The sequence below is a fragment of the Lithobates pipiens genome, unplaced genomic scaffold, assembly GCF_037356315.1.
Source record: "Lithobates pipiens isolate NorthernLeopardFrog02 unplaced genomic scaffold, aLitPip1_a1.2 Scaffold_16, whole genome shotgun sequence".
NCBI lineage: Eukaryota > Metazoa > Chordata > Amphibia > Anura > Ranidae > Lithobates > Lithobates pipiens.
The window spans coordinates 106,878,449-106,901,758 of record NW_027507748.1 but is presented as its reverse complement, the minus strand read 5'-3'; the positions used below and the strand labels follow the sequence as shown (position 1 = coordinate 106,901,758).

General features: G+C 44.6%; 1 protein-coding gene across 2 annotated transcripts in view; it reads right to left on the bottom strand.

The window, feature by feature from the left end:
- The window catches only part of MOSPD2 (motile sperm domain containing 2), a 150,337-nt gene that overhangs the window by 94,498 nt on the left and 32,529 nt on the right, over positions 1–23,310 (bottom strand). For both annotated transcript variants that reach the window (XM_077480224.1, XM_077480223.1), the window contains exons 2-3: positions 17,858–17,915; positions 7,908–8,063 (exon numbers count right to left, since the gene is read on the bottom strand). In XM_077480224.1, the coding sequence (XP_077336350.1) occupies positions 7,908–8,063; positions 17,858–17,915 (214 nt within the window). The remainder of the gene's footprint in view (positions 1–7,907; positions 8,064–17,857; positions 17,916–23,310) is intronic.

The following is a 23,310-nucleotide window of genomic DNA, read 5'->3' as shown; positions in this document are numbered from 1 at the left end:
TACCACAACTTAAACAGGTGCTAATATATGAAAATATCACGTGTGAACGAATGAACAATTTCCTTATGTCGCTATAATTGGTACTCTTGCATACTATACGATTATAATTTGCTAGTAACCATTGCGAATTAAAAAAAAAATGAAATATGTATGGCTTAATATTTTATAGGGAATTCTTGTGAGCAAGAATATGTAAAAGAATATGTAAAGGTTATTCAAATAAAAACAATAAGACAGAACTGCCAGCCCCATAAATGTGTCTTGCACGTTGAACAGAAAAAAGTAATATGTTTAATGATGAACACAGCAGGGAATTCAGTTCTCTCCTATGAGCACCCCAGTAAAGCAAGCAAATATCAGAAGACTTTAATGCTATAACTCAGCTGTTGTGTCAATTCACTTTGCTAAAATACTGATTTTTTTTCTTACAAATGCACATTTTCCACAGATTAATACTGACTTCATGTTTTCCATGAGATTAGCTGCAGTCAAAAAAATTGTTTTATTAGTGTATCATGCAGGACTTAATGTGCAAACACCAACCAAATATCTGCATACGGTCACAGAACAGCAGTGCTCTATGAAATCCATTATACTGTATATGAATGGTCAGAAAGCAGTCTTTCAAGTCATGTCATACAACAGGATCAGAAATCCACCATTATGTGGAAATTCACCATTTCATGTCCTAGTCTTCTAGCAATCCCTATGTAGCAGCTGTGAAAACTCAGACTGGAAAGTTACGTCAGCAGAGACTGAACAAACCATGGCCATTGGCAGTGCTGTGATGTACCTAAATGTATCTTCATGGCAGCACTAGCACAGGTAATTGTTTCTCTTCACTAGGGATATCTAGGCAACTGAGAACCACAAGCAGTATGCCTCCCAAAGTGGTCCCTCACTGCGGGTGGTACAGCATATGCTTCCATCTTGTAGCTAGGCCACGGTTTGTTGAGCTCCATCTGCTTCTGTACTCCCAAGCTGTCTTTGATGAATAGATGTAGTTACTTATCTATAAGTGGTTTTCAAGCATTAGGGCTAGTTCACAACACAAAAAACACACTCAAGATCTTTTCGGGATGTGTTTCTGCATGCGTGTTCTTAACGCGTTTTGGTGAATTTCAGATGTTTTTTTTTTTTTTTTTTTCTACTGTAATGGGGTCCGGTGCATTGTTTATGTGTTTTAGTGCATTCCCGTGCATCTTACCACGTTCCAGTACAGCCCCCAGTTCTACTTTTTTTCCCCCTGGAACTGGAAAGCCTTGGAACTGACCACATTGGTGTGAATTATGCCATTGGAAACCATATAACCTACTAACCATGCGTTTTTGATGCAGAAAAAAAAGCACTGGACTGCATGTCGTGTGAACCAGTCTTTAGACCAGTGATTCTCAACCAGGGTTCTGTGGAACCCTAGGGTTCCTCCAGAGGTTGCTAGGGGTTCCTTCAGCATTGGGCCATTTCTGACTCTCTGATAAGTTCCCACTGACACCATTGATCTTTTCAGCTATCTGTAAGGGGGCAATTCTTCCCAATGATCACAAGTGTAAGGATCATTCTTCCCACTGACCATCACACTAATGTATCATGAGTTGTAGATTTCTAATTTTTAGCAGGGGTTCCTAGAGACTGGAGAACTATTTCAAGGGTTCCTCTGTGTTGAAAAGGTTGAGAAAGGCTGCTTTAGACTAATAGACCATCTTTAATGTACAAGGTTTGCACCCTTGCTATGTGTCATAGTGCCTAAAAGGTGAAGTCCCAAATTTACTGTCACTTTCAAGTTCAACCTGGCCCATAGGAACGATTTGCTACATGTGCGCCAGCCTCAGCTATATACAGTATACACAGCTTTGGGTTCTGGGTGTTCCTGTCTCAATCCCAAAACAAAATAAAGTCAGGCTAAGCAGTGTTCAGCTATTTGTAGTCAGTTTTTTATTCTACCAATGAATACAAAGCTTCCTGATTGGCTGAGGCAGAGAGGTGGGCCGATGATGTCACAATCTCCGCCTCAGCCAAGGAGAAGCAGCTTTGTATTCATTGATAGTATACAAAAAACTGCCTTTAAATAGCTGAGTGCCACTCAGTCCGACTATTTTGTTTTGGGTGGGAGATGGCAAGATCTTGTCACACCCAGATTACAAGGTTGTATACTGTATATAGCCGAGGCTACATATATAACTTTTTCAAGTGAAAGTAAAGCTGGACATCCGATTTAATCTCCCTGTTCTTTAGGAGCTGCATGCCGGAGTGCATTTTCATCATCTTCTTTACAGTGCCTTGAAAAAGTATTCATACACCTTGAAATTGTCCACATTTTGTCATGTTACAACCAAAAAAGTAAATATATTTTATTGGGATTGTAAAGTGGTGTGAAAAAGTGTTTGCCCCCTTCCTCATTTCCTGTTCCTTTGCATGTTTGTCACACTTAAGTGTTTCGGAACATCAAACCAATTTAAACAATAGTCAAGGACAACACAAGTAAACACAAAATGCAATTTGTAAATGAAGGCGTTTATTATTAAAGGTGAAAAAAAATCCAAACCATCATGGCCCTGTGTGAAAAAGTGATTGCCCCCTAAACCTAATAACTGGTTGGGCCACCCTTAGCAGCAACAACTGCAACCAAGCGTTTGTGATAACGTGCAATGAGGCTTTTACAGCGTCCTGGAGGAATTTTGGCCCACTCATCTTTGCAGAATTGTCCTAATTCAGTTACATTAGAGGGTTTTCGAGCATGAACGGCCTTTTTAAGGTCATACCACAACATCTCAATAGGATTCAGGTCAGGACTTTGGCTAGGCCACTCCAAAGTCTTCATTTTGTTTTTCTTCAGCCATTCGGTGGTGGACTTGCTGGTGTGTTAAGGATCATTGTCCTGCTGCAGAACCCAAGTTCGTTTCAGCTTGAGTACACGAACAGATGGTCGGACATTCTCCTTCAGGATCTCTTGGTAGACAGCAGAATTCATAGTTCCTTTTATCACGGCAAGTCTTCCAGGTCCTGAAGCAGCAAAATAGCCCCAGACCATCACACTACCACCACCATATTTTACTGTTGGTATAATGTTCTTTTTATGAAATGCAGTGTTCCTTCTACGCCAGATATACTTGGACACACACCTTCCAAAGAGTTCCACTTTTGTCTCATCGGTCCACAGAATGTTGTCCCAAAAGTCTTGGGGATCATCAAGATGTGTTGTGGAGAAATTGAGATGAGCTTTGATGTTCTTTTTGCTCAGCAGTGGTTTTCTCCTTGGAACTCTGCCATGCAGGCCATTTTTGCCCAGTCTTTTCCTGATGGTGGAGGCATGAACGCTGACCTTAACTGAGGCAAGTGAGGCCTACAGTTCCTTGGACGTTGTTGTGGGGTCTTTTGTGACCTCTTGGATGAGTCGTCGCTGCGCTCTTGGGGTAATTTTGGGCGGCCGGCCACTCCTGGGAAGGTTCACCACTGTTCCATGTCTTCGCCATTTGTGGATAATGGCTCTCACTGTGGTTCACTGGATTCCCAAAGCTTTGGAAATGGCTTTATAACCCTTTCCAGACTGATAGATCTCAATTACTTTCTTTCTCAATTGTTCCTGAATTTCTTTGGGTCTCAGCATGATGTGTAGCTTTTAAGGATCTTCTGGTGGACCTTACTGTGTCAAGCAGCTCCTATTTAAGTGATGCCTTGATTGTGAACAGGTGTGGCAATAATCAGGCCTGGGTGTGGCTATAGAAATTGAACTCAGGTGTGGACAACCACAGTTATAGTATGTTTTAACAAGGGGGGCAATCACTTTTTCACACAGGGCCATGATGGTTTGGATTTTTTTTCACCTGTAATAATAAACGCCTTCATTTACAAATTGCATTTTGTGTTTACTTGTGTTGTCCTTGACTATTGTTTAAATTGGTTTGATGTTCCGAAACACTTAAGTGTGACAAACATGCAAAGGAACAGGAAATGAGGAAGGGGGCAAACACTTTTTCACACCACTGTATGTGATGGACCAACACAAAGTGGCACATAATTGTGAAGTAAAATGAAAACGATAAATGATTTTCTAAATTTTTTACAAATAAATATATGAAACGGGTGGCATGCATTTGTATTTAGCCCCCTTTACGTTCATATTCCTAACTAAAAAACTTAGTGGAACTTAGTGGTTGCCTTTAGAAGTCACATATATAGTAAACAGAGTTTACCTGTGTGGTGTAATTTAATCTCAGAGTAAATACAGCTGTTCCGTGAAGCCCTCAGAGGTTTGTTAGAGAACCTTAGTGAACAAACAGCATCATGAAAAGCCAAGAAGCACACCAGAAAGGTCAGGGATAAAGTTGTGGAGAAGTTTAAAGCAGGGTTAGGTGAGAAAAAATATCCCAAGCTTTGGACATCTCACAGAGCACTGTTCAATCCATCATCTGGAAATGGAAAGAGCATGGCACAACTGCAAACCTACTAAGACATGGCCATCCACCTAAACGGACAGGCTGGGCAAGGAGAGCATTAATCAGAGAAGCAGCCAAGAGGTCCATGGTAACTCTGGAGGAGCTGCAGAGATCCACAGCTCAGGTAGGAGAATCTGTCCACAGGACAACTATTAGTCATGCAATCCACAAATCTGGCATTTATGGAAGAGTGGCAAGAAGAAAAAGTCATTGTTAAACGGAAGCCATAAAAAGTAATGTTTGCAGTTTGAGAGAAGCCATGTGGGGGACACAGCAAACGTGGAAGTAGCTGCTCTGGTCACATGAGACCAAAATTGAACTTTTTGGCCTAAAAGCAAAGCGCTATGTGTGGCGGAAAACACTGCACATCACCCTGTACACACCATCCCCACCGTTAAACATGGTGGTGGCAGTATCATGTTGTGGGGATGCTTTTCTTCAGCAGGGACAGGGAAGCTGGTCAGAGTTGATGGGAAGATGGATGGAGCCAAATACAGGACAATCTTAGAAGAAAACATGTTATAGTCTGCAAAAGACTTGAGACTGGGGCGGAGGTTCAGCTTCCAGCAGGACAACGACCCTAAACATACAGCCAGAGCTACAATGGAATGGTTTAGCTCAAAAAGTATATTCTAGTGTTAGAAAGGCCAAGTCAAAGGTCAAAGTCAAGACCTAAATCCAATTGAGAATCTGTGGCAAGACTTGAAAATTGCTGTTCACAGGCGCTCTCCGTCCAGTCTGACGGAGCTTGAGCCATTTTGCAAAGAATGTGCAAAAATGTCACTCTCTAGATGTGCAAAGCTGGTAGAGACATCCCCAAAAAGACTTGCAGCTGTAATTTCAGGGAAAGGTGGTTCTACATTGTATTGACTCGTGGGCTGAATACAAATGCACGCCACAAATTTATTAGAAAACCATTTATCATTTTCCTTCCACTTCACAATTAATGTGCCATTTTGTGTTGGTTTATCACATAAAATCCAGAAAATCTCGAAAATTTCAAGGGTTATGAATACTTTTTCAGGGCACTGTATATCCCTGGAATCATTGTTTAATGTGGCGTTGCTGTGGACTACAATTCGTCAGGTAGCGCATACTATACAGTGTGTCGCAATTTATCATCCTATACAGACTGTCTGGAACAATTACATCATCTTCCTTTCCAGACTGTCTTTAACAACTATTATTTTTCTACTGGCTGAGGTCAGCCAATAGGAAAAAATAATTCATTCTGGCCAATGAGATGAAGAGGAATGGAGACGCTTTGGTGCTTTTAATCAATATAAAAAAATAAATAAATCTGGCATTTGATTAAAAAGGTATTATTTAACAAGAAAATATTAAAGTGGTTGTAAAGGCAGAATGTTTATATCTTAATGCATTCTATGCATTAAGATAATAAAAAACTCTGTGCAGCCCCCTTAATACTTACCTGATCCTATCTCGATCCGGGGATATTGTAGGAGTCTCGTCTGCCCGGGCCTCTCCTTCCTCATTAACTAAGACAGCAGTGTGGCTCCACTGGCTACCCCTGCTGTTAAAGTCAGTGAACCAATGAGGAGAGAAAATGGCGGGGCTGAACCACGGCTCTGAGTCTGAATGGACACACAGAGCAGTGGCTCGACTCAGGTGCCCCCACAGCAAGCGGCTTGCTGTGGGGGCAGGAGGGAGGGGCCAGGTGTGCCAACGAGGGACCAGAGAAGAGGAGTATCTGGGCTGCTTTGTGCAAATCCATTATACAGAACAGACAAGTATAATATAATATTAACTAAAAAAAATAAAAAAAAATAAAAACACTAGACTTTGGTATCACTTTAAGGGTTTTCTGCACCCAAAATGAACATTGGCTGTTACCCACTGGTTTTCTAACAATATAAGGTAACTGCATTCTCTGCTCCACCCACCTACGATTGCCATTACCAAGAATGAGTGCTCCTCAATTTTTTATTTTTTTTTTATTTTGTTTAACCACTTGCTTACTGGGCACTTAAACCCCCCTCAGTCCCAGACCAATTTTCAGCTTTCAGCGCTGATGCACTTTGAGTGACAATTGCGCGGGCATACAACACTGTACCCAAATGAAATTTTTATCATTTTTTTCCCACAAATAGAGCTTTCTTTTGGTGGTATTTAGTTACAGCTCGGAGTTTTATTTTTTGCTAAACAAACAAAAAAAGATGCAAAAAAAAATAAAAAATAAATCATGTTTTAATAGTTTGTTATAAAATTTTGCAAACGGGTCATTTTTCTCCTTCATTGAAGTGCGCTGATTAGGCGGCACTGATAGGCTGCATTGGTGGGCACTGATGGGCTGCATTGGTGGGCACTGATGGGCTGCATTGGTGGGCACTGATGGGCTGCACTGGTGGGCACTGATAGGCATAGTTAAGGCGGCACTAATAGGCACAGATAAGGCGGCACCGATGGGCACAGATAAGGCGGCACTGATGGGCAAAGATGGGCACAGATAAGATGGCACGGATGGGTGGCACGGATAAGTGGCACGGATGGGTGGCACGGATGGGCACTGATAGGTACCACAGATAGATGGGACTGATGGGCACTGATAGGTGGCACTGATAGGTGGCTCTGATAGGTGGCACTGCTGGGCACTGATGGGCGGCACTGCTGGGCACTGATGGGCGGCACTGCTGGGCACTGATGGGCGGCACTGGGGTGCAGCACCTTTGAGGCAGATTGGGTGGCACTGTGGGTGGCACTGTGGGGTGGCACTGTGGGTGGCACTGTGGGTGGCACTGTGGGTGGCACTGTGGGCACTATGGGCACTGACAGGGGGCACTGACGGGGGGCACTTACTTTTTCTTTTATTTTACTTCAGGATGGCACTGCGGGAGGCAGGTGGGCACAGGCAGGTGGCAGGTGGGCACATGTATTGATGGCCGTGATCGGGACTGATGTCCCGATCACGGCCGCCGGTGATCGGCTTTTTTTTTCTCTCCTCGCGCTGTCAGCGCGAGGAGGAATAATAGCCGATTACCGGCTCCGTTCTATCACATGATCAGCTGTCATTGGCTGACAGCTGATCACGTGATAAGGGGTCGGGATCGACCCCTTACACGGATCGGTGATCAGGCGAGTCTCACGGACTCGCCGATCACAGAGCGCGCCGCGCGCGCCCCTCAGGGGGCGCGCAGGCCGCTCGTAACCAGGACGACGTCAATAGACGTAGTCCTGAAAATGTAGGTCCGCGCTAATGCCGTCATTTGGCAATAGCGCGGATCTGAAGTGGTTAAATTACACACAATACAGCAGAAGTGAAACCTTATATCCTGGGTGAATACAGAACTCTTCTGAAATCACACTATCAGTACACAATTCTTCCCATGAACAACCACAAAGAACCAACATAGTTTTGGAAAGAAAGACCCTACAGCCAGTGCAAACTATTTTTATTTACTTGATTTTGGTGGTTTTTATGTACACCAAGGACTAACAAATGTCATTGTCTCTTACCATTAATAGCAATCTCTTTTCTCCATCTGAAGCTTTCATCAATCATCTTCAAAGCTTCCTCGATCACGTTATGCCTCCACAGCAGATAGCTTTCCACCCAGCCATCATCTTTCTGAAGTCTTTCTACATCACGGCTATCATACTTACTAGAATTGTCTGCAAGCAAAACAATAATTTAGAAACATGTGAGCATCATTTTGCGGTTATAATATATTATTAACACTTTAGATATCCTAGATAATATATGGGGCTAGATTTTGAAAATCAAAATTTCAATGATTAGTGAAGATTAGAAATAAAAAGGAAAAACGATTCGGTGGCATTTCTCTATTTTTTCAAAATTGTCCTTGAGGCTGAAACACAACAAACTGTAGAAACTGGGCCGTTTATTCACAAACGTAATGCTCTCCTACTCTGGGGAGTAGAAGGGTATGAGGACTTCCGTTTCAACAAAGTCCAAAAGATATAGTCCACAATCATTATAAAAAGGGAAAGTACTAAACAAATAAAAATAAAATACTATTTAAAAACACTTGCCGCCCGCCCTATAGCAGAAACACGGCTGCACAGTGGTTTCAAAATCCTGAATATGACCGGACGTCATATGAAATTAGCAAGATTTGGAGCCGCTGCGATCATTGTTGCTGGGGTGACCGCAACTACGATCTCGGTAAAGAGTCCAGGGACGCCACCAGACCACCAGGGATGCCCAGCACAAGGTATGCCACCCTAGACCACCAGGGATGCCAATCAGTGCCCACAATGGATGCCAATCAGTGCCCACAATGGATGCCAATCAGTGCCCACAATGGGCATCACTGATTGGCACTGATTGGCATCCATCGGTACAATACAATGCCGCCTATCAGTGCCCATCTATGCCGCCTATCCATGCCCATCCATGCTGCCTATCCATGCCAGTTATCAGTGCCAATTTGTGCCAGTTATCAGTGCCAATTTGTGCCAGCTATCAGTGCCCATCCGTGCCACATATCAGTGCCATCTCCTCGTGCCACCATATCGGTGCCACCATATCAGTGCCCATCAGTGAAGGAGAAAAACTTATTTATAAAGTTTTGAAACTGAAACAAAAAAAAAAAAAAAAAACATTTATTTCAAAATTGTCGGTCTTTTTTTATTTGTTTAGCAAAAAATAAAAACCGTAGAGGTGATCAAATACCACCAAAAGAAAGCTCTATTTGTGAGAAAAAAATGATAAAAATTTCATTTCGGTACAGTGTAGCATGACCGCGCAATTGTCATTCAAAATGCGACAGCGCTGAAAGCTTAAAATTGGTCTGGGCAGGAAGGTGTTTTAGTGCCCGGTATTGAAGTGGTTAAAAATGGTAGTACTACACAAGCCAGTCTTAAAGTGTTACTAAACCCACAACAATAAAATCTGTCTGTCTGTATATGCAGAATAGCATGCTTGTTATACTCACAGTGGAACTTAAGTGATTAATCTTTTGCACTAGGGGAAAAGACTGTATGATCCTGTATGCACAGATCCTCCCTCTCCTGCATGGTCACTCTGGACAAGTCCAGATAAGACATAGTCAGGAGTAGGCCTGCTGCACATGCTCCGTTTGGTCTCTATTGCTGAAGAGAATATTTCCTGTTTAAGCTGAGCTAGTCAGGTCACATACTATTGACATCACACATTTGGGCGTGTATACAGATCCTAAATGACAGCCCAGTCTCACCCCCTCCTCCTCCATGCCCAGTAACTAAAAAAGTGGGTGGGATGTCACATTTTCATTAATGGATGATCCATCTCCCATAAAAGCATGAGGACACAGGCTGTAGTGGATTTCAGATATTCCCATAAACAAGATAACAACCCTGTACATGTTTTTTGCAGCATCGGTTACAGTCTGCAGACATGCATATTGAGATAATAGATATTTCTAAACTTTTAAAAGTACATTTCCCAATTTCTAAACTCCTAAATAATAAAGATCCTGACGAAAATGTGTTTGGTTTTCTTTTTTCCTATTTGTGATCCTTCTTTCTCTCTCTGTGCCTTTCCTTTTTCTCTCACCCCTGTTATCCTTATCTCACCTGGCACCCTACTGCCACCTTTCTAAAACTCTACCCCCACCCCCTGTCATCCTCATGTTCATCACACCTGGCACCCCACTGCAACCTTGCCAACACCCCGCCCCATCATCCTCATCACACCCGGCACCCCACTGCAACACTACCCCCTGTCAGCCTCATCACACCTAGACCACCACTGCCAGCTTGCAAACACCCTACCTCCTGTCATCCTTATCCCCCTATAATAGACTGTCAGCTTCCAAACACCTGCATTGACAAAGCAGCTTATTCCAATGTTGAAAGTACCAGGGTCACTTCTCCAAAAATGTGTGGTGGTAAGTAACATGGTCTTAGGATGGAAGCATATTGAAATATGTAACACTTTGTTAACGATAAAGATGCCACCCCAGGTGAAAGCTACTAAACCCACAACAGTAAAATCAGTCTGTATATGCAGTAAAGCATGGTTGTTATAACCCTTAGTATAGAACCTAACGGGTTAATCTTCTGCACTGTGTAAAAAGGCTGTTCGATCCAGTCTTCTCTGATCTTCCCCTTCTTCCACAAATGCCAAAAAATAACCTGATATTTACAATCTATGGCAAGCATGTCCAAAGTCCGGCCCACAATCTGGTTTTGAACGGCCCGCCTGGTTAGTTAAACATGTATATCTTTTGTGGCCCCCCGACAATCTCCCAGCGCCAGGGCCACAAAAGATAGATATATAGGCTGGCTGCCTCGGAGGGAGGAGGCAGGACGAGTGCCATGCACACAGGAGGAGTATTTCCTGTTTACACGGCAGCCTCTGTAATAGGAAGTCCCGTCTGCGGCGCTGCAATTGGACGACTGTTCTGTCCATCAAAAGAGGCGGGACTTTCTCTTAAAGAGGCCGCTGTGTAAACAGGAGATTCTCCTGTAGGATATCTTTGGCGCTCGTCCTGCCCCCTCCATGGCTGCACTGATGGTAATGGCGAGTGCATTTCTGGCAATGGTGGGCGCTGCATTCCTGGCAATGGTGGGTCTGCAGGTGGGCACTGGCCCTTATTTTGCTTCACAGTTCTTTATTTAAATGTTTTTTTTCCTGAAACTTCCCTCTTAAAAAGTGAAGGTGCGTGCTATACGCCAATAAATACGGTATATCCAAATAATACACCTGAGTTCATCTGTTCACCACACACAGCCATAAAGGCAAGAGAATTCTTGTTGGGCAGTGTATTATTGCTCGAACGAACACACAGACCGAATTTTAATGGTTCAAAAAACGTAAGGGAAAATGGTTGGCCCTCACGCACGTTAATTTCATCAAATCTGGCCCTCTTTGAAAAAAGTTTGGACACCCCTGGTCTATGGAGTCAGGCTGCTGAGTTTGGTGTGTATTACTAGAGTTTTTTTTTCTTGGGAGGGTGCATGTGATCAGCACAGGGCCAATCAGCACAGATAGAGGATCAGGGGTCTTGAAGCCCGATAGGAAAATCGTGGGAGAAATAAAAACTCCTCCCACAAGCCATCAGCACACACTGAAAGAAGTCACAAGATTGCTCTAACTGCTATATACAGCTGATGAAAAAAAATATTTAGCAGTTTATATCTACTAAAATAATTGCATTTCCAGATTCGGTGTACTGTGGGCGACCAGATATAGTGAATGCAGGATCTTGGTTTTTTAACACTTTAAGTGTAGCCTTTTAAGTGCAGTGGAGGGGTTTGGGGTCTTCTAGACGCCCTCCATAAAGAGTACCTGTGCTTACATTCCTTGTGACAGAAAAGCAGTGAAAAAAATAAAAAATAAAAAATACATTTAAAAAAAGGACAGTGTAAAAATAAAAAAAGTTTAAATCCACAGAATATCTGCACCTGATATTGGCTATCGGCCTAAGGGGCAGCCAAAAAATGGTATCATATCGGCCCTGAAAAAACAATATCAGTCGACCCCTACATATGAACACTCTGATCGGTGACTTATCCCTTATTAGATAGGCCTGCCCATGGTTTTCAATGAGTCGCAGCCTGACTGAAACGCAAGTATGCTGTGCTCCCTCTTAAACTAACCTAGTGTTCTAATAATCCATCGTCACACATTTGAAGTGACCCAGGGGTAAGACTGTGTAGAAAGAAGTAAACTGGAGAATCAGACCATCGATAGAAAATGTGAAACATTGTTTTTCTCCTAAACACAGTTGAATAGATAGCACATACTATACATTTTAAAAGGATTGGCTGACAACACTGACATCTCTTCAGGAGTAATAACAGGCTGCAGGATGGGAAATTGTAACTAAGCCAACTGAGCATACAGCATGACATCTGCTGAGGTCTGACAGAATGTCCCATAGTGGCTCAGCCTCACACAATGTCAGAAGAGTCAGCTCACCTGTCCAACTAAAATATGCTACAGATACATCTTGGCTACTTTGAATTTGCTCTATGCCACCTCTGACCATTGTATACTATAGGATTTTTTGTACTCGCCGTAAAATCCTTTTCTCTGTAATTCACTGACCGACACAACTCCTCTCTTAGCCATTGTGATGTTATGCATTATTACTAGGAGATACTAGGCATTAGTTGTAATACAACACTCAGAACTCTTAGTTCTGCCCAGGGGACGGTCCCTTGGGCAACAACCTTCCAGTCTGCCATGCACTCATCAGTACATCAACAAGCAGTATAACGTAAAGAGAAAAAGGAGGGGCGGGTGCTGTCGGCCGGTGAATTACAGAGAAAAGGTTTTTACGGTGAGGTCAAAAAATACTATTTTCTCTTATATTCACCGACCGACACAGCTCTTAGCCATTGGGACGTCCCTAAGCAGTGCCAAACGAGGGGTGGGAAAACAGCATAGAAACTTCATCCACCATGACAAGTGGGAACTAGTGAAACTTTACCCATAAAAAACAACAGTGCGTGGAGAAATCCACCACAAAACCAGGGTACTCTCAACAGGAGTGACTACCCACAACCGTACCAAAAAACTGTGGAATATAATGCAACAGCGCATTAACTTAACGGTACTGCGTTTTTATCGAAAAACCAGGAAAGAAGAAAATATATTGCATATTCAATTGCAACTACACGGCCACCTTCAAAACTTTGCGGCCAAAACAGGCATCAGCTGATGCACTGACGTCTACCTTGTAGAACTTGGTAAAACGTGTGGACAGACAACTAGGTCGTCGCTTTACATACCTGCGTGACAGACGCTTGGTGTCGGAAGGCCCAAGAACTTCCGATTGCTCTTGTGGCGTGGGCCATGAACGAAAAGGGGGCACTTGCCCCTTCAAGGCGTAGGCTTGCACTACAATCGGTCTGATCCATGGTGGCCGACGAGACCGCCATGCCTTTCTTTGGACCAGCCACCGAAACAAACAAGAAGTCTGACTTCCAAAAGGGAGCAGTGGCAGACAAATACACCTTAAGAGCCCGAACCACGTCCAGAGCGTGAAGGGCCACCTCCTTAGGGTGTTTCAGCTTAGGACACAGAGATGGTAACACAATGTCCTCATTGATATGAAAAGCCGAGACCACTTTCAGCAGAAAAGACGGTTGCGGACGCAACACCACCTTATCCTTGTGGATAACCAGATAAGGCGACTTTCAGGATAAGGCCGCCAGTTCCGAAACCCTCCTGGCCGATGGGATGGCCACTAGAAAGACCACTTACTGGGAAAGAGTCAACAGGGGAATCTCCCTGATATTTTCAAACGGCGTTTTTTGAAGCGCTGATAACACCAGGTTCAAATCCCATGGGGGTGACGGTGGACGCACCGGAGGGACTACATGTCGGACCCCCTGAACAAAGGTACTCACTAATGAGTGAGGTGCCAGGGGTCACTGAAAAAAAAAAAAAGACAGCCAAGGCTGAAATTTGCCCCTTAATGGTGCTTAACACCAATTTCTGGTCTATTCCCTGCTGAAAAAACAGCAGGATCCTGGATATGGAAAAGGAACGCAGGCGCCATCCTTTCTCCTTACACATAGAGATGTAGGCCTTCCAGGTACAATGATATATCTTCCGAGAAGAAGATTTCCGCACCCTCAACATAGCCGGGATAACAGAGTCCAATAGACCCCGGTTCCTCAACACCTGGCTCTCAATAGCCATGCCGTTAAAGCCAGCGATGGTAAAGCAGGATGGAGAATCAGACCTTGAGACAGAAGGTCCTCTCGTAACGGCAGTCGCCATGGGGCGTCCGCCACCAGGCGTACCAGGCCTGTGTACCAAGGACGCTGAGGCCAATCTGGGGCAATCAGTATTACTGGGATCTCCTTGACTGCCACTCTACGAAGCAGACGTGGTAACAGTTTTAGTGGAGGAAAGGTGTAGATCAGCTGGTACTGATCCCACGGAGCCACCAGCGCATCTGACACGTCTGCCTACGGATCTCGTCCTGGACATGAATCTCGGCACCTTCCGATTGAGACGGGAGGCCAGAAGATCCACGTCTGGTGTGCCCCCACCTCAGGCACAGTAGCCTGAATACCTCCAGATGCAACGCCCATTCTCCTGTGACCAGCATCTGGCTACTCAGATAGTCTGCGTGCCAGTTCTCCACTCCAGGGTTGTAAATGGCCGACAAGGCCGGTACGTGTCGCTCTGCGAAGTATGTGAGCGACCTCCTGTGCGGCGGCTGAGCTTCTTGTCCCCCCTTGGTGATTGACGTATGCCACAGCCCTGGTGTTGTCTGACTGGATCCTGATCGGACGCCCCTGAAGTCTCATCGACCTGATCGCTCTTAGCTCGAGCAGATTGATGGGCAACTTGGATTCTTCCGCCGACTAGAGGCCCTGAGCCGACTGAACCCCCATCACTCCACCCCAGCTGGATAGGCTGGCATCTGTCGTGATCACCGTCCACTTCAGAGGTAGGAACGACTTCCCGGACTGAATCATCGGGGACCTCAGCCATCAGATCAGTGAGTCTCTGACTGACTGGCTCACCTGGATCTGTCGAACCAGGGACAACTGAGATTTGTCCCATTCTGTCAAAATCTCCTTCTGCAAGACTCTGGTGTGCAACTGGGCATATGGTACTGCCTCGAATGGAGGCTACCATGAGCCCCAGGACTTGCATGCAGAAGCGGAGCGACAACCACTTGCAGTCCATCAGCAGCTTTACCGCGGATCTGAGAGTCTTCAGTTTGTCTGAGGGGAGAAGCACTCTCGCTTCCCTGGAGTCCAACAGCAAGCTTAGGTACTCCAGACACTGGGTCGGTACAATCACCGACTTCTTTAAGTTCAACAGCCACCCAAATTCTTGCAGGGTCTGCAAGGTGATTGCCAGATCCTCCTCTAATTCTGAGGCGGAAGACACCCTCAGGAGGAGATCTTCAAGGTATCCCAAGATCGCGATCCCACGTTGCCGCAGCAACGGCAAAACTGGAGCCAATACCTTGGTAAAGACTCGGGGGGCTGCCACACCAAAAGGGAGAGCCACAAACTGGTAGTGGGCTTCCCCAACTGCAATCGCAGAAACTTTTGATGCCGAAGGCATATGGGTATGTGCAGGTACGCATCCTGGATGTCTAAGAACGCCAGGGAGTCCCCTTGATGGAGTGCAGCGACTACTGAGCGAACTGATTCCATTCTGAACCTCTGCACTTTCACAAAGTGATCGAGAGCTTTTAGGTCCAAGATTGGACGTACCCCTTCCTTCTTGGGAACAACAAACAGATTTGAGTAGAATCCCTGGAGACGCTCTGATAGCGGAACCAGTACAACCACCCCGTGCCTCAGCAGGTCCCTTACTGCCCCCAAGATGGCCTGGCGAGCCGGGGATACGGGTATGCTGGAGGGGAAGAATCTGTTTGGCGGCCAAGAGAGAAACTATCTTGTAGCCGGAGGAAATCAGATCGCAGACCCACTGGTCGGATAGTCGAGAGGACCACCGGGCTGCAAACTCCCGAAGGCGACCCCCTACTCGAGACATGGGTGGGGGCAAACCTTCATGCGGTAGCACTTTTGTTCACAGTCTTTCGGTTCCAGGGATGTTTTTTGTCCTTCCGTGGTCGTCCTGTCGGGCTGGGGGGCGTTTAATCGAAGCTCTGGGCAGACGAAAAAGGCGTTTGTTAGCGGAAAAAGAGGGCCTCTGCCTACGGCGTGGCTCCTTAGCCTTCCTGGCCTGTGGGAGTAGGGTACTCGTACCACCAGTGGCATTTTTAATAATGTCATCCAAAGAGGCTGTCGCCAAGGAAGGGAAGATCCGTCAGGGCTTTTTTGGATGCCTGGTGAGCAGACCAGAATTTTAACCAAATCAGGAGCCTCAGCACCATTGCTGACACTGAAGCCCTGGATAACAGAGGCCTTGCACTAGTTGGTCTGCTAGTTCCATGCAGACAGGAGAAGCCTGTTGCTCTCCCAATTCGCGGTGCAACAGTTTTGCCCACTCAGTTAGTGTCTGCGACACAAGTGTGGATAACAGTACTGGTCGCACGGCAGACCCCACAACCGTAAACAAGGAATGAGCCACTGCCTCGGCCTTCCTGTCTGTGGGATCCTTAAATGTAGGAGTCCCCTTTACCGGGATCGTGGTTACTTTATTTAACCTGGATACTGGGGGGTCCAAGACCGGAGGAGTTGACCACTTCTTAAGAAGGCTTTCCTCAAAAGGGTAACGCACCGCCATGGATTTGGGGACCAAAAAGGTCCGTTGCGGGCGACCCCATTCCTTGTAAATGAACTTGCCAAAATAAGTCAGATACGGGAACACTTTAGGTGAACGTGCTGGCTTTCGGGACCCAAAGGGGACCGCTACATCAGCAGAGGGATCTGCTGGCTCCTGAATCTTCAGGGTATCGCGCACAGCTGTGATAAGTGCGCCAACAAGCGCTTTGTCGCGCACAGACCCGGACGGGCACTCATCCTCACTGTCCCTGTCAGCGTCATCTGACAAGACAGAGCAGGGGTCACCAGCCTCAGCAGGACCCGAGTGTGCGTCAGAGCTCTCCCCTGAGGAACGGGGTGGGGGCAGGGGCCGCTTTTTTGCACCCTTTTTCCCCATGTGCCGCCTCCATCTTGGCAACGAATGAATTGAGGACCACCATCAGGGTGTCCATAGGAACTGTGCAGTCCACAGGCGACCCAGTTGCAATTGCCTGGATTTTGATTTTGCCAGTTTCTGAAGCCATGCTGACCCTACCCTGCCTGCCACCCGAAGGGGACTTAGGACAGTGACAGTCCCACCCTCCTTACTGCTGCTGGGTGAGGGGCTCTTTCCTGCTGGACTCACCACCCTGAGGCGTTCTGCGCTATTCAGCAGGTAGTGCCTGTAGTCCCTGTTGGCTCCCAGGTGCAGAGGAAACAGTGCTGTGTTGGTGAAAGAGGGAAGGGGGGCTCTCAGTGGATCAAAAGATTCTAGTGTGGTGGTCTCATCCCTGATACATTATGAACAAAAAAATCCCCCTATATAAATGGGACCTAACCTTCTACTATTAATTACCCAAGAGACAGCTTTACATGCCAAGCTATGGCATGACTTGGCCAGCACTGTACAGGACAGGGCACTGCTACTGGATAGTTTAATAAAAACACTATGATGGTTAATATCAAGTTACTAAATCAGAAGTTGATCTGCTGTAAAGATATTTAGGTGCAGAGACAGATATCTTTACTACATTCAGTTAGTTTCCTGCATACCAATCTCCTTTCAATTATTCTCATTTAGAAGTTCAAATTAGTAGCAAAACTATAAATAAAAAGAAAATTATGTAAAAACGACACATGACATTAAAGAAAGCATTGTGTGTGAAGGAAAAGCATTGACAACATAAAATATATGACAGTGGACATAATGGATACAGAAAAAACAACAAAAATAATAAAAAAATAAAAAGCCATAGTATTGGTTAAAGGGCTGTTGTGCGCTGCACATGCAGACATATAATTATTGTATTGCTGCAACTATATATACAGACCTTGTAAATATTCCTGTGCAAATCTCTTTCTTGTATCATGGACTAGCTTCTCCTTTTCCTAGAGAAGATAAAGTGTCAACATTTTATTACGCATTTTATATACAACAGAAAAAGAAAAACTTCTTACAACACACATGAACACAAAGTATAATTTATACTGTACAATGTATAGAACACCTATACATCAAATCAAACTCTGATTGGCAGAACAAGCAATAGTCAATGGAGCAGGAGTGCGGTACTGCAACCTATTTTGGGGTGAACACAGCCAGAGCCGGGTGCAGGTTGGGTAATGGTGGGCAGGGTAATGGCTGAGGTGCCCCACTATGCTTACATGTGGTAAGAAGGAAGGGGGGATGCCAATGTGGGGAACCATTGGGCTACCACTGTAAATTTGTAAGCGATATTGTCTGCCTACTGAATTTAAGCTAGGTCCACGCTGCTGCAGTTCCTCCTCTTTTTGGGTCCCTCGTTGGCACTCCTGGCCCCTCCCTTCTGCCGAGTGTGCCCCCACAGCAAGCAGGTTACTACGAGGGGATCCAAGCTGAGCCGCTGATCCGTGTGTCCATTCAGACAGACATTCAGACCGTGGTTCGGCACCCTTCTCCTCTATCTCCCCATTGATTCACTGACTTTGATTGACAGCAGCGGGAGCCAATTGCACCCCACTGCTGTCTCAGCCAATGAGGAGAGAGAGTCCCGGACAACTACTCATGTAACATCACTGGATCGAGATGGGGCTCAGGCGCTGCTGCACACCGATTTTTTTTTTTTCATCTAAAACATTAACATTAAAAACCTGACTTTACAACGTTTTTAATTCAGAGCATTCTTGATACTTTCAGTTGGTAACCAGACAATATTGTGACACCATTTCATCTCCCGCCACCATATTCAATTGTGGAGAAGCATAGCTGTCAAGGTTTCCAATGGTAAATTTAATTAGTACAATAATCTAAAATGTAATCATTATGGTAATGTAACTCAACACACAACATCAAGAGAGAACATATTACTTCATAATTCAAGAGGCCACTCGGTGCAAGCTACATGCCATGGTTCATGCGGCCTGTAGGGGCCAAATGTTTCTATTGTAGTAATGGTGGGGTAGAGGGATACAGCGGCAGCAAACAAGTGTACGGTGGGGTTCCTGAGGACTGCGATGGAAGGAAGTTATCTGTCTTATGCATGTGCTTTGCTGGTCTTATTACAATGCATATGGTGTGTCCTAAATCTAAACCTAAATTGTACAGGAGATTGTACTAGCAGATTGCAGAGTGTATGGTCAGCTTTAGGGCCTGACTGTAGTCAGGGGCAGTAAAATTAGACAGCTGAGTTTTACCACCTCAATAAGCTGTAAAGGCAGCTGGACAGAGGCTGTACACGTTCTGTGTCTGCAATGCTTTTCTTTGTGGCACAGCAAAAATTAAGGGGCACGCCACAACTGTGGGCCAAATGCCAGTCTCGTGGTTGCGACAACATATTCCGCTTAAAAAAAAAAAAAAAAAAAAAAAAAAAGAAGAGCAGTCATTCAGGAGGCAGAATTATCACCTCCTGAATGCCGTACCTGTACCACTCTCTGAAAAGTGTTCCACTGCAGATTGCTTTTCAGAGAGCAAGGGGTAAACAAAGCTGGACACCACTGGTAAGTGTCATTTTCCACATGCAACGCAACGGAAATTTGCAACAGCTACGAATTTCTTGTTTTTTTTCTAGTGATTTTCAGTTGGCTGAACATTTGTATGGCTACTAAAGTTGCAGCCAAGTCAGTCACTTAATGGCAGCTACAAATCGCTGGAATGACTGCGGCACAGACTTTTTACTGACTTTCAGAGTCATTTACTCCAAGCAAAAAAAAACACCTGTGTGATATCTCCTCAAGGTAAAAACACAATAGCTTGGATTTAATAAACTTAGTTCACACAAAGTAGATCCCTTAAAGTGGTTGTAAACCCTTACAAACCACTTTGGCCTACAGGTAAGCCTAGATTAAGGCTTACCTGTAGGTCCAAGAAATATCTCCTAAACCTACACGGTTTAGGAGATATTTACAAAAAAAGACAGGCACATCTGCCTACGGCGCATGCGCCATAGACAGTGGCGCGCAGGCGCACGCCGCAGATCACGGCGATATGCCGCTCGTGTCGGCTCCCGTGCGCATGTGCGGGAGTGACATCATCACGGCTCCGGCGAATCACAGCTCCGGAGCAGCGAGACCCGGAAGTCACTCCGGGATACATGGCAGCGGTGAAGATAAAGGAGGAGGACCGCTTAGGGGGCTTCGTTCTCAGGTAAGTTATTCATAATGAGCTAGTATGCTATGCATACTAGCTCATTATGTCTTTGCCTTGCAGGTTTTTTTTTTTTTTTTTTAAGTGCCTTTACTTCCTCTTTAAAGCATTTAAATGAACACTATCTCTTACTGATCTCTATTTTGCTGTATGTCTGCCATAAAATAGTTGCAGATAATATGAAGAAAATTCCAGAGGATATGACAGGTCTGTGAATATGTTCTCGGTAGGCTGTCCCCAGTGAGCCTGCCTGTGCTCCCGTGTCCTTGAACTGTCAGGCGGTGACATTTCACAGTGTGATCACAAGACACAGGTTTATCTCCCCACAATAAGGCACTTTATATCACACTGGTAAATCCATGGCATTTCCAAAATGTTATCCACCTGTTACTGACCAGACCAAGGCATCGACTTGCTGTTATCAAACAGCTCTGGTCCACATTTATTTTATTTTTTTTAAGCTAAACCCCACTTACATGTGACACAATCCCAGTGTAATATTATAAACACAACTATTTCTAAAGGAAAAATATTTTTTTATGGGATTTCCCTTCTCAAAGGCCCCATTCACACCTGAATGTAGCGTTTTCAGGCAGAAAATCGCACGATTTTGTGGCGTTTTTTTACCGCTTTTTGCCACAATTTTGTCCAGGGCATAAGGTCGCCAATGTAAAGAAGAAAAACGCCAAAATCTGCCCGATTTGAGCGACAAAAAAGGGTCCAGAACTTGTTTGAGCTTCAGGTGGCATGTAGTGGAGATGTGAACCATCTCCATTGAGAATAATAGATTTTTTCCTCTCCAGCGTTTTGTAGCTTCGGTCTTCAAGCTACAAAACGCTCAGGTGTGATGGGGGCCTAACAGCCAGGCACAAAAAATGGAATGGAATGGAGGATGGCCACTCATATTTCTTAGCATAGCAGAGTAGGTCTACACTAAGCAAAGGAACTCTGCTTCCCATGATGCAACAGTAGCTGCCACTAAATTGCTCTGTGTAAGCCTGGCTGTCAGTTAGCACATTGGACTGGGATGGGAGGGCACAAACAACATGTTGTGGGACGCTACATTCAAATATACCCGCTAGGTCTTTATCTATGAACTGTAGGTCCCGTGGATCAGGGAAGTAAGCAGACAGCCTTTTATAAACAGCACTCACGAAAGAGGAAAATATTTCCCAGTACTATGTTAAAAATGACACATGAGCAATAAGTGTTAAAACAGACTGACTGTTATTTTAAGGTGGAAATTCACGTTAAAAAAAACCCCAAAAAACAACAAGACATTCCACCCTCCTTCCTCAATCCTCCGTTTATAATAAAACCACTTTTTTTAAGGTGGGGACGGTGGGGGACAGCGGGGGGGGGACGGTGACGGTTAAACAAATATGGATTTGATGGAAGATTCTGCTTAGGAGATGGAATGTGTCTAATCTTGTTACTAATGTAATCTTATCAGATCAGGATTTATGAAATATGACTGGTTTTGTGGAGTTGTATGAAACTTTCCTTTCAGAGGCAGCCAGACTTCCAAATGTGGATCGATTCCAACTGGCCTTCCAAAGACCAAATTACAACCATTTATGAAAACGCTACACCAGAGAATGTTTCAACAACTCTGTGTACGACAGGCTCTTTAAAGTGGCTGTAAACCTCGTTACATCACTTGTACCTACAGGTAAGCCTATAATAAGGCTTACCGGCAGGTACTGTAAATGTTTCCTAAAACTGCACAGTTTAGGAGATATTTACCATATACGCTTGCGGCATAAGAAATGGCCAGCTTGTACCGTGTCTTCAGGGCCCGTGCTGTGACTGGCAGGTGTGATGTCATCAAGGCTCCGCCCAATCACAGCACCAGAGCCCGCGAACCCGGAAATAACTCCGGGAGAAAATGTCGCTGGTCACAGCGGTGTGCTGGGACCGCTGCAACAGCTTCGATCTAAGGTAAGTATTTCATAATGAGCTAGTATACGATGCATACTAGCTCATTGTGCTTTTGTCTTGCAGGGTTGTTGTCCCCCCCCCCCCCCCCCCCGGTTTACAACCACTCTAAAAGGTCTCCGGTTATCAGTGTTGTGCTTTCAACACTTTGCTAAAGGTGGCCATAGATAGATCACAATTTGTCTGGTTCCATGTGTGGTCATTGCAGTTGAACAGAAGTCAATCTACATAATCAGGTAAGAAAAACCATTTGTGATCCAATGGCCATAAGGAAGCATTTAACCCTTACAGCACGGCACAGCCCCACTGCACAGGAGGACGTTTTTGTTTTGTAGAGTACGGCTTTAATGGGATTTATTATAACTGGATTGCATCTAAAAATGAGCATACATTGAATTCCTAATGAACCAGCCAAAACTTGAGCTGTGGGTGACGAGGTTGGCGTCTTTCCATCTGAAAATTGAAGGGGTCAGTGGAAAATTTTTAAATTTGTACACACACTATACTTTTTAATCAATGTACATTTACAACAACAACTATATAACCCTACAAATATAATAAATTATTTATTAGATATACTCAGCACACAAGCCAATGTGTTCTCGTATGCACCTTATTTCCAAGGAATTCAGCTAATTCAATGTTGTTTTAGTTTTGGGTGAATGGCACTGAAACCCGTACGTATATTTTCATTATGTAGCAAGTCCAAATACCGTGTAACCTCTAATAACATCAATGAGCACAGAAATGCAGCTGAAGCTGGCAGAGAATGTAGGCAATGCTTAATTCCCATGGTAACAAGATTAAGTGCAAAACTGCAGGCACAGTTGTGTTGGTTCGTGGATATACAACAACAACTGAAGGTCATTTACATTTAGATTCAAACCAACTGATCCATGGCAAGTTATAAACCAATTTGTTGCCTCTCCAAAATCTACCTAAAATAATGATAACCTAACTCTTTCCACCAACCTTCCATGAAACTTATGATTTCAATATTCGTGCAAGAATTAAAGCAAAATAAGACAAATGCATTTCATCGTCCTCAGGCAGATCAAACCTATTTATGAAAGAGGGGCAAATCCAGAATGATTTCCTTCCCTGGATTAACTACAAACCAACACACATATGTTAGCCACATAATTACAATTCACAACCACTATCTATCTATGTCCCCAGGCAGTTTAACCACTTGCCTACTGGGCACTTTTACTCCCTTCCTGC